The sequence below is a fragment of the Poecilia formosa genome, unplaced genomic scaffold (assembly GCF_000485575.1).
Source record: "Poecilia formosa unplaced genomic scaffold, Poecilia_formosa-5.1.2 Scaffold170, whole genome shotgun sequence".
NCBI classification, from domain to species: domain Eukaryota; kingdom Metazoa; phylum Chordata; class Actinopteri; order Cyprinodontiformes; family Poeciliidae; genus Poecilia; species Poecilia formosa.
The window spans coordinates 1,385,270-1,396,803 of NW_006800109.1; the positions used below are offsets into that span (position 1 = coordinate 1,385,270).

Sequence of the window (11,534 nt, forward strand, 5' to 3'; positions counted from 1 at the left end):
ACCATCCAACCATAAAACCATCCATCCATCCATCTATCCAACCATCCAACCATAAAACCATCCATCCATCCATCCATCCATCGAGGTAATGATTCGGTCGATGAACTCAGGGATTTTCCTCTGCTCTAAAATTCTTCACTTCTTGTGGAAATGCTTCTGTTGTTGCTATGGAGATGAGAAACATCTTTTAAATCTTATCCTGAGTCTTTAATCTGAATTCTAACGACCTGCATCATATACCAGAGAAAAACAACCTGCAGAACATTTTGACTCGTTTGTACCAACAACAAAACCACTTCCTGTTTCACCTGGCTACTACTAACCCACCAGTCGCTTAAAAGCCACTTCAGCAGGTATTTATGTAACAATTGCTAAAGTCACCGTGATAAATTTACACAACAAACTTTTCCAGTCTGGACTACAGTTTGCAGACTGAAAGTCGGTTAATGAAGCGCTTCCTGTGAACTTTAAATCATTATCAAAGGTCACAGAAATAATCTATTTGGTTATTTTGGCTTCGTGTTAATGCCAAAGTCACAGGCTGTGCAGAAAATGATAAAACGTGGAACAAAGTAACGTCAATAACTGTTAGAGCTTTAAAAATCAGGAACAATTACTCAGCATTGTGAGCAGGAAGGCAGCCTGACATCTTTGATGTTTTTAAAGGAAATCTGTGAAAAATGCGAGAAAATAAAATCCAGCAAAAACCTCAGAAACTGAATGAAAACTTGATTTTAAACCATCAACAGGCAAAAATCTCTAGATGAATCGACGGCATTGAACATTGATGGAAAACCACCAGGTGGAGTTTCAAACCGCTTCATCGCCTCTCCTGCTGGTTTCACATCATCAGAAGTGAAAGCAGCGACTCTGCCTGGCTCTGCGCTGCGGTCGGCCGCGCTTCCTTTACAGCGTCTGAAGAGGAAGTCACCAGGCAGCATCAAACTTCACCTTTTAAAGTCTGCAAAGTCTCCTGTAGAACACGTGTCATTCATGCATCTTCAAAACCAGCTGAAAAGCGGTCCAACCAATCAGCAACAGAATAAGGCTGTGTGTGTTGCTGATTTTGGAGATTATGGATGAAGATTATGGATGGAGTTTCTCAGGTCAAAATGGCGCAGTTGACCAACACATCCAATCAATCATGACTGAATCAACTCTTGGATGCAAAAAACTCTTCCTCTGTTAGAATCTGGCTTGGAGGAGATTCTGGTCCAAAACACAAAGGTGTCTGGACTCAACATCGGCTCTTTTTGGAAATAACACAGTTCTGTAGCGGTTAGCAGCAGTGAATCAGTATCTCAAAATCCAGGTCTTGAGCTAGAAATCCAGGCCTTGAGCTAGAAAACAACAGAAAGCCTTCATTTTCGGGTTGAAAACGAAGGCCTGCCACCCAAACTGGAGGAGTTTACGTATCTCGGGTCGATAGATGGATCGGTGTGGCGTTTGATCCCGTTTATCGTGGAGAAGAGAGATTTGAACAGAAAGGCAAAGCTCCTGATTTACTGACTGATCTGCGTTTCTCCTTCACTTAAGTGCATGTGCTTTGGGTTGTGACCAAAAGAATGAGATTTCACAAGGATTCATTCACACCGGTCCTGTTTAATCTGATTTAATCAAACTGCGGTTGGCTTGTCTAGAAAGGTTCGCTTTAGGAGGTGAATGTGTAATGAACCTCGGTCTGAGTTTGGTTGAAGTGAACTCTGGTTCGGTTCGAATGCTTTGTTTCTTTTAGAAAGGTGTTTGTATTTGCAATATTTTAAAAATGTGTCCCAAAATAAAGCTAAATGAACCATCTCTGCATCTGAATAAGCTCGCACTGTATCTGTGTTTACATTCATAAGAATGCAAATATGGGGTTAAAGAAATATGCAGGCATGCACTCGCTCAGTGGCTTTGACATAAACAACACCCACTACTGTTCTGTCGCTTCTTTCTCCTGACAGAGTGCGTTCAGAGGAACAAGAGCTGAAATTATACACCCTCTGCACAATGTGCTGCTCCTCTCTTTGTCTGCTTAGAAACTCAGGCTTGTTTTCATTTCACAGAACACCTTTTATGTGTGTTCGTGATGCAAAGATGACAAGAAACAAGTGGATAAAGGTTTCTGTTTCATCTGTTGGAGTAAACGGAGTAAATTTTCAGCAGAGTATTTAGGTCAGTCTGCAACTCGTTTCATGGCTTCCATAATTTATCTGTTGTTTTTGTGTCTTTTCTGCAGCTCCTGCATGCCTTTAACAAAATGCATAAGCTCTGACTAACAGGAGAGTTATGAGAAGCACTCTGCTGCAAACTCTCACAATTATTATTAGAGCACAGCAATGACGAAACTATAACACGAGAACATGTCTAAACTCGATCAGAATGACTTCCTTATTTCTGTACTTATTTGTGAAGTTAACCCTCCATCCACCACGCTCAGATCAGGACATTAAAGCTCAACAGCACCTCATTTGTCTCATGTAAACCTCAAAAGGTGCCTTTTCTTAAACGGAGAGAACATAATTCCATTAGAAAATTGGGCATTTTTAATTTTGCACCACTCTCAGCAAGTAGTGGCACCCTATGCTAACACAACTAATATTTATTTTAAATAATGTGTTCATAAAAATTCGGCACACAATCTGTTCACTTAGCAACAAAATTAGTCTTAAATAAATGCACTACTTTTTAAGCTATAATGGAAAAACACGATGCGATGATCTGAAGTTGGCATCTGATTCCGCACCTGAGTGAAATTCTGTATCTGATCCTGATTTAAAGGGCAATCCTAATAAACCCTTGAAAATCTGAACTACTTGAAATAGTCAAATAATAACTGAATTATTCAACATTTGTTTACCATTATCAAGCCTTTATTATACTGCAGTATGTGCAGTATTATTGCTATCCTTCTAGAAAATTAACTTGCTTGAGTCAAACTAGATACATAAAAAATTATTATATTCACATTGAAAACTGTTATTTTGAGACAATTTACAAGTCACCAAATTCACTTAAAGATCATATTTTCAGCCTAGAATAATTCAATGTATGACCAGTCTCAACACTAATTTCCAAGCATCACTCTGCTAATTCTGGTCTAAACAGCTATAATACCAGAAAAATGTTTAATTTTGAACGTCCACAACATAATAATAGTTTTATTTCGATTTATAGAATATGAATTCAGTTTACAATAATAAAGTTCATATTTGATCTTTGAACTACAGCTGATTATTTAAAAACTGTGAAATAGCCCTTTACTCAATCGGAAGCACCAAATCACAAACGAACTTCAGCACCGTGCTCGCTAAAAAGTTGAGATGTTTCACCCCCAAATGAGATTAAAAGAAAGCATTTTGATCTAAATCTGTGCTGCAGAATAAAAATAAAGTCTCTTTGATAGAAAATTTGGTCAGTAACTAGCTTAGATCAGGTTAGTTTGTTTTGGTCAAAAAGACAATGAAACTCGGCTCATGGCTGAGAGAGCAAGCACAACATCTCCATTAAGTCCGGAGGAAAACAACAGCTGCGGTGATGCACCCCATTCTGAAACAAAAAGAAAATCAAAACCAACCTGTTTCAGTGTTTTCTGGCCGCCATTTAATCCTAACTGTCAACGATCAGCTCGGAGTCGCCGATGCGCCGCTCCACATATGCCGAAGTTTAGCCCAAGTCCAAAAATGACACTTCCGAGGCTTTCAGAGAGTCAACCAATCAGAAACTAGATCCTTCAAAGTGACCGAAATTCCAGCCAATTAAATTACGAGATGATGAATTCTGCCCGCCTTAAAGAAACGGTCCCTGTGAGTAAACTGGAGCTGATGAAATAAGTTGATAAAAGGCCAAATTTATTTTCGATAAGGTTTTTAAATTAATATTAATATTGCTTTAGGTTGTTTAGTTATATATACACAAAAGGTAGTTTGAAAAGTGTCTTAATCTCATATTTAGGCGGGATAAACTGGTTGCAGTTATCTTAGGTTTTGACTTTATAACGGCTATTATTTGGTCATAGCAACAGCGTACCACATGTACAAACCTCATTAGTTTAGTTAAATTTTATAAAGTATCTTGTAAAATTACAGTAAAAATACAAACATGTAAAAGTAAACGATATAGTAATATATTGTTTTTAAAATTTGTGTGATTTACAAACCAACCAATTAATTATGTTTGTAAAATGTATGTTTGCTTTGAAGCAATGAGGAGGAAATAGGTTCAACTTGGGCAGTACGAAATAAACTTCCTGAAAGCACAGCTGGGATTTATTAGTAGCCAGCGCCCTCTAGCGGTTCACGGTGAATGTAATTTATCTTTAAATTCCCTCAATCAAAACAAATAAAAAAGTATCTTTCCAACATTTCTTCGAATAAAAATCTGAAGTGTGAGATGTGCATTTCTATTCCTTCAGCCCCACTAATTCCAACAAGTGTTGTGATTAATTTATTACTGAAATAATAATCAACTAATTTAGTAATTATTTAATCTTTAATGAGAATATACAGACTGTGAAACATAGCATTTGATGAAAAAACAACAAGCCAAGAGTGTAGAAAAGTATGTGTATTTTGCACTTAAGATGAAAAATAAAAATCTTTTGTCTGTAAATATGTACATAGAACTTATTTTTTTAAATTAGTTAAATCATTTGCTTATTTGCATGTTTATGTATTTCTAATATTGTACAAAATAAGCTTAAGTTTTTAAATGAAAAATCTGATGAATGTACCAATTTTAATTCGATTAATCGTCAGAATGCTCGATTATTAAAACAATTGTTTGCGGCAGCCTTAATTTTCTTTTTCTTTCTTTTTTTTATAATTTGAAGGCTGTTGTGCCTCTGATTTGACCACCTTTAGGCTCTCAAAGCTGCGCAAACTGATCCCGGTGACGCAGTTAGGCGCTTCCCTGAATGGACCGGGACAATCCCTCAGATTACAGCTTGACCCACAGGATTTGTGCACCTGACTCGACCGGAAACAGTCAGAGATGAACCAACGCTGATGTAGATTTATTTTATCTTCCTGGATACAGTTAGGAAATAAGATTTTAGTCACTTTTAGGGGTTTAATTGATGCAGGTAAGACTGTAATATCTCCATGTGAGGCTTTCATAGCGGATTTTACGCAGATATTCCGGCTGAATTACGCAGAGGATGTGCTGTTAACAGAAATCTGAGTTTACCACCAGCTTATAATGAATGATATTCCTGCTTCCGGTGGAAACTTCGGCTATAATCCTCGCAGATTTCCGCGCACAGATGGATTGCGTCCTGACCGTCAGCCGGGGACGCCACGGTATGTAAACTGGATGAAGTCCGCTGCTATGTTTGCGCCTTTTTTACTGAACTGAATCTGGCAAGAGAGCGCCAAAATGAGGAAAGTTGTTCTGAAAGAAGCCGCAAAGCGCTTCCCCTGGCTGGCCAACGTCACCCTGTACGGTTGCCTGTTCGCCGGCGGGGATTTGGCGCATCAGCTGATTGCGCACAGAGAGCGCATCGACTGGAAACACACCCGCAACGTGGCCATCGTGGCCATCACCTTCCAGGGAAACTTTAACTACTTCTGGCTGCGCGCTCTGGAGAAACGCTTCCCCGGAAAATCCGCAGGGATGGTTTTCCGCAAACTGCTGCTGGACCAAAGCTTTGCGTCACCTTTGGCCACCAGCGTCTTCTACACAGGTGAGGAACAGGCGCATCTGAATCAGTCAAGCATGATGAAAAATATTATTTATTATGGTAATTTAATTAAAATAAATAGGAAAGTATGTTTTACATACAGCAAATTGCGTCCAAACTGAGATATTTTGGATATATTTGTTAAAAAAAAGATATATCCAGTAATATAAAAAATAATGTCTTAAAAACACAACTTTGATAACGCAAGGAAATTAACCCACAGAAGAAATTGGGTTAGTTGGAAAGTCAAGTGGAAGGAAAACATCAGGGAGAGATTAAAAAATTAAACTTGTGTGTTTTGTGTATATTAATACCACACAGATGGAAACATTTCAACTGTTTTTGTTGTTGTTGTTGTTGTTGATGATGATGATGATGATGATGATGATGATGATGATGATGATTATGGAAAGTAACTGACACAAATCCTCTTCTCCAGAAAAGATGTATTACATAAGACCATTACTAATAATAAACATGTTTTTAAAACATAAATGTGAGGTAATGCAAGGAGGTTAACCCACAGAATAAGTTGGATTGGAAGGTTAAGTGGAAGGAAGAAATCACAGATAGAATGGATTTATGTTTCAAGAGTACAGTTTATTTCTGTAATTCAGTCTTACAAACTGAAACTCATGTTAAATTTATTAACACTGACAGAGACACATATCAACAGGTGTGTGTGTGTGTGTGTGTGTGTGTGTGTGTGTGTGTGTGTGTGTGTGTAAATATTTGATGATTATGGACAGAAAATCCCAAAGCCACTTTTCCAGAAAAGTTGTATAACATAACTTTTTATGTGACCTTAACATTTATGTTTTACCTAACATTTAAAACACATATGTTAGAAAACCCAAGGAGGTTAATCCACAGAAGTGCTGAATCAAATGACATAATGAAAAGTTAAGTGGAAGGAAGAAATCAAGGACAGATTATGTTTTTAAGTACAGTTTATTTCTGTAATTTAATTTTTAAAAATGAAATTAAAATATGTGTTAAATATATTAATAACATACAGAGAGACACATAACAGCATCGGTCTGGTTCTGGTTCTCCTCAGCCCAGATGATCCTGGACCCATCTGCGTGTGCAGTCAGCATCTTCTAATGCTCCCTTAACATCTTGAATATATTTTGCTTCACAATCCTCTTTCAAAGCTGGAGCTACATTGCTTAAGCACCTTTTTCTACTACACAGTTTTTCCTTCCACTAAACCTCCCATTGATTTACTTGAGGCCAGTTTCTCTCCCCTCATCAAATTTTTGGTTTTTGAAGATTTCATTTTTTGAAATATGGATTTTCTTGAAAAAAAATAAAATGAAAAAATAACAAGGACATTTCTGAGTTTCAAAAGTCATAAATTTGCTGGGAAAAAATGCTAAAAAATGTTTTAGATAAATCTCATAAATTTTCTGCAAAGAAACAAAAGCAAACACAAAAAACTAGGAACTATTTTGTTTAAAATTGTTGTCAAATTTCCAAAAATCAAAATGTTATTTTAGCAAATTGTCAACAGCTAAAAAAATTGAAGCTCAGAAATCGCAAAGTTTATTTTTCTTCTAATTTCTGATTATTTATTTATTTATCTTTGCAAATTTTCCACTTCTGTAGCTCAGATTTTTTTAATTCCTGAGATCAATCTAAAAATGTCTGAGTTTTTTGGCAGAACTTACCTTGCTTTTCTACCTACAGCAGTGGAGCCTAAAGTGGGTCCCTCAGGGCCGGCATCCTGGATGTTTTAGTTCTCTCCCTGGTTTAACACACCTGGATCAAATCATGGCTCGTTAGAAGAACATGGACCTGCTGAGGAGGTTGTTGCTTCCACCAGGGAGAGAACTAAAACCTGCAGGCCCTCAGGGACCCACTTTGGGCACCACTGACCTATAATGACCCTAACACACTACCATGCTATCTGGTGCGCAGGAGAAAATGTATTCTTTAATTTTTTTTATCCCTTTAGGCTCTGTAGGTCTGGAGTCTGACATGAAAAAGCTGTACATTTTATTTGTAATATCGGCTGTAATCTGAATCTTTCTTCTGTCCTGCAGGTGTGAGCTTCCTGGAAGGAAAGGAAGACATCCTGGAAGACTGGAGGGAGAAATTCTTTAACACCTGGAGGGTAAAATATGAGAAAGTCACCTTCCTCTTCCTCCTCTCTTCCTCACATGGTCACATCGCTAGCAGCCGGCAGCCAGATTAACCTACATCGCCCGTGTGCTGCTAATGATGCGCAGTGTGCAGGGCAAACCAGGCAGCGGATAATAATGTCAGTGGAGGAGAGATCCTGGCGCAGATTAGCGACCCGTTAGCATGCAGTTACATAATCCAGGACAGCAGCACTTCATTTAGCTGCTGATCATGTAAAAATCTGTAAAAACAAAAACTCATCTGATCAGAAAGCCAGAAGTTTACAAATGTCCGCAGGATTTTCTAGCATTGTTTTTAAACTGCATGGATTGGGTCAAATGTTTTGGCTTCTTCCTCTCTGATTGGCCTTTTGGCTTTTTATCTGGGGTGTATGTAAACTTCTGACTTTAGTCAAGTCAAATTAAAACTTATTTAGCACATTTACAGAAACCTCAGATGACAGCAAACTTCACAACATCGCAGGCAGATAAATGATTAAACAAGGAATAAAATTAAGTTTGATTTGAAAAATGAGATAAATACAAACAATAATAATACAAATACATGCCAACACATATTTGATTTCAGCTGCAGCAAACTCCCAAAAACTGGAATTAATTCTCTAATTTTCCCTTTTTCTTTACTTAAAATTAATTTACATAGAAATAAAAAATAAATCAGCAATTTTATATTTTTTCTATAATATGGCTGAAGCTTTACTCTCTTGTGTTTTTATTAAGTAAAAAATATTTGACCAGAGATTGTATCAACTGAGATTATTGCAAGATTTTAATTTATAAGAATTTTTACCATTTTTTTCCAGACTGGACTCATGTACTGGCCCTTTATGCAGGTAACTATTAAGATACTACATTTTATTTTGTTTTATTAATTCATAAGCAGTTGCATAAGAAAACTGAAATGGTTTAGGTTTATTTTATTTATATGTATTTAGTAGTTTAAATTTTATATAAAAAACTGTCTGTTGCTAAAAATGTGTTATTTTGTAATTATGGTAGTTATTTGTATTCGTCTTTAAAATAAGAGAATTTGCTAATTTTATATTTTTTACATCTGATTACAACCTTTTAGATGTTATGATCAGTTACTCTACTTGAGTAGCTTTTTATTTTACCAAATAATTATTTTTTTTGCAAACTTTTACTTGAGTGTACTATAATAAAGTAGTACTACTCTTACTGTAGTACTGGATACTTTACCCACTTCTACTGACCAACAGTAATGATCCAGAGTATTTTATATGTACTTTTTACAGCTTTCACTTCTTGAGTTTGCTTTAAAAACAGATATCAGTCAGATATTGAATTTAATTATGGTTATTGTGTTAAGGTTAATACAATAAAATCCTTGTTTTTATTAGCTGAACCTAAAAAATGTTTAGATAATAAAGTTGAAAATTAACAATTTTAAACCTTTATTACATAAGTCAGATGTTCTGATCAGTTCCTTGCAAAGGTTTTTTTTTATTTTTTTTACCAAATTTACTTTTACTTAAGTATTAATGTTTTAAAGTAGTGCTACTATTATTTTAATACAGTTTTTGGGAACTTTACTCATTTCTACTAATCGACAATCACAATGCAGTTGAACTCAGTCAGATATTGAAAAATCTTTAATTGAAGGTTAACTCAGTACAATCTTAGTTTTTTATTAGCTCAATAGTATTAAACCTAAAAGTTGATAATTTTAGACTTCATTAACGCTTTTCTCTTTAAATGGCGTCTCCAGTTTCTGAACTTTGTCCTGATGCCGCTGCACATGCGGACCGCCTTCATGGGCTGCTGCGCCTTCCTCTGGGCCTCCTTCCTGTGTTTCTCCCGGCAGGACGGCGACGGCACCGCCACCGTGGCCCTGGCCTTCATCATGGACCCCCGGAAAACTCTAGAGGAGATGCGTGAGGCTCGGCTGGCCCGGAAGAGGCATAAAATTCAGAGGGAAAACTGAATTTTTCCGTCTATATCCGTCTCAAATGCACACATGCAGCAACAAATCAGACAGGAAGTGTCTGATAAGACTTCAGCTTTATTAAACTCCAAGAAGTTATTGAGGAACCCATTTATGGACTGACAGAGCCACTGGAATGTCGAGAAATAAAACTGTTTATTGAGTAAAATTGGTGTCAGGCAGCTAAAAAAAAACAAAGGCAAATGGCAGAATTATGATAAGGCAGCCAGAAAAATCCATAAGTAGATTCGATTTAGACCAAATGAGGGAAAATGTCCAAACACTTTGATCCAGAAATTAGGTTTTAGTCTAATAATTGGAGTTTACTGCTAGGGAACCAAAATGACAAATTGGGCGCAATTAAAAACTCTAAGGCTTAATAGTTTCTGTTTTTCACCAGCTGTGCCTTTACCCGGTGATGTGACTGCCATAATCTGCAGTAATCCATCAAACATGTGATTAAATTCTAGTTTGTGTCATGGATCACAAACTTAATGCTTGAAAATCCGTTTTTTATCTGGAAAGTATGAAGAACCTTAGAAAATGTAAGCAGAAATCAGAAAATACTCATGAATTCAAAGTAGGATTGGGAGATTATTTGTTAATAATCAATGAATAAAGCAGATTACAGGCCATGAAGGATAAATGTGGATTTGAAAAAATGTTAAAAGATCTAACCAACCGCAGATTTTTAGGTGTGTAAAAATCTTTTCTGTGATTTGCTGATAAACTTAAAATATAAAACAGCCACATTCACTTAAAATAAAACAAATATATACTAATTAAGTTAGGTTTATGAGTAAATCAGCATGAGTTTTACTCATGCTTTAAAAACAGAAATATATAGTCAAATTCAGTGGGGTCTTTGTATAAAGTCACTTGGATGCATTCAATCTGTTATAACCTGTTTAGTGTTATAAAACAAAGCAATCACTTTATAATGCCAGAAAGTAAAAAAGTAGTCATAATACCAAATGAGACCCAGTATCCTTTATTTACATCCTATTCCTCTTTATTTTGACTTTTAGCCCATTAAACTCCCTTTAAGTCTAACTACTTATTTAACCACAAAACTGTGGCTTTTCACCCATATTTCTGGTCAAAACTGAACACTTTGTGAACTAACTGTCCAGTTTGAAGTAAAAAACAAAATCAAAAAACAGCAATCATGTAATTCACCATTATTTGCAATGTAAACTACAAATGTATCAGCTACAAACACTGAGTTCCCCCGTTTCTGTAGAAATCTGAAGCTACTCTACCTTATTACTTGAACCGTCTGACTGGTTGCCATCAGCCCATATACCTTATTGTGTTCTTACCTGAGCCAGACTCAAAGACTGGTTTTTGTTGCTGAATTCTAGCAGAAAGGAAAACATACGGGTAAAATTGGACGGGTATTTATTTATTTTATTATTATTGTCTCATTATCTCCTTTTCAAGGGAAACTGTAACCTGTAACCAATAAACCGGTCCAACAGCTTCCTGCTCCGGGCATTATGTCGCGATGAGATTTGATGAAATTGTGTCTGCGCTAAGCCACCTGAAAGTAGATTGTCATGCTGTCAAGATGGCGGAATTGATCCTAAAACAAGTTAAAACTGTCAACGTCAACAAGCGGCTAGCTTTCCAGGACAGATCGTCTTCTTCGTCGGCTGTTCTTGTTGCATTTCAATCTGGGGATTTAAGGGCACTGAGTGAACGTCTCAGTTATGCAATCACCATGGTTACTAGTCTCTTCAGAAAAGGGGAGGAGCTTCCTTGTATTTCAACATGGAAT

At 36.5% G+C, this 11,534-nt stretch overlaps 2 protein-coding genes across 3 annotated transcripts in view; one reads left to right on the forward strand and one right to left on the reverse strand.

The window, feature by feature from the left end:
* The window catches only part of crlf3 (cytokine receptor-like factor 3), a 13,810-nt gene extending 10,130 nt beyond the window's left edge, over positions 1-3,680 (reverse strand). The window contains exon 1 of the mRNA XM_007565018.2: positions 3,560-3,680. The gene's annotated coding sequence lies outside the window, so the exon portion shown is untranslated. The remainder of the gene's footprint in view (positions 1-3,559) is intronic.
* Positions 3,681-4,821: 1,141 nt separating this feature from the next.
* On the forward strand, positions 4,822-11,236 carry LOC103146912 (mpv17-like protein). Of its 2 annotated transcripts, none has more exons than XM_016677961.1 (4): positions 4,822-5,665; positions 7,711-7,781; positions 8,613-8,642; positions 9,635-11,236. In XM_016677961.1, exons 1-4 carry the CDS (start codon positions 5,359-5,361, stop codon positions 9,752-9,754), a joined length of 528 nt encoding a protein of 175 aa, XP_016533447.1. In that variant the 5' UTR covers positions 4,822-5,358; the 3' UTR covers positions 9,755-11,236. The 2 variants fall into 2 exon arrangements, with proteins under 2 accessions (XP_016533447.1, XP_007565081.1); XM_007565019.2 differs by having other exon boundaries at positions 4,827-5,665; positions 9,539-11,236.
* Positions 11,237-11,534: the final 298 nt, after the last annotated feature.

Coding starts and splice junctions, on each gene's coding strand:
- LOC103146912 (XM_007565019.2), top strand. CDS start 5,359: ATGAGGAAAGTTGTTCTGAAAGAAGCCGCAAAGCGCTTCCCCTGGCTG. Junction 5,666..7,710: donor CACCAGCGTCTTCTACACAG/GTGAGGAACAGG, acceptor TCTGTCCTGCAG/GTGTGAGCTTCCTGGAAGGA. Junction 7,782..8,612: donor AATTCTTTAACACCTGGAGG/GTAAAATATGAG, acceptor ATTTTTTTCCAG/ACTGGACTCATGTACTGGCC.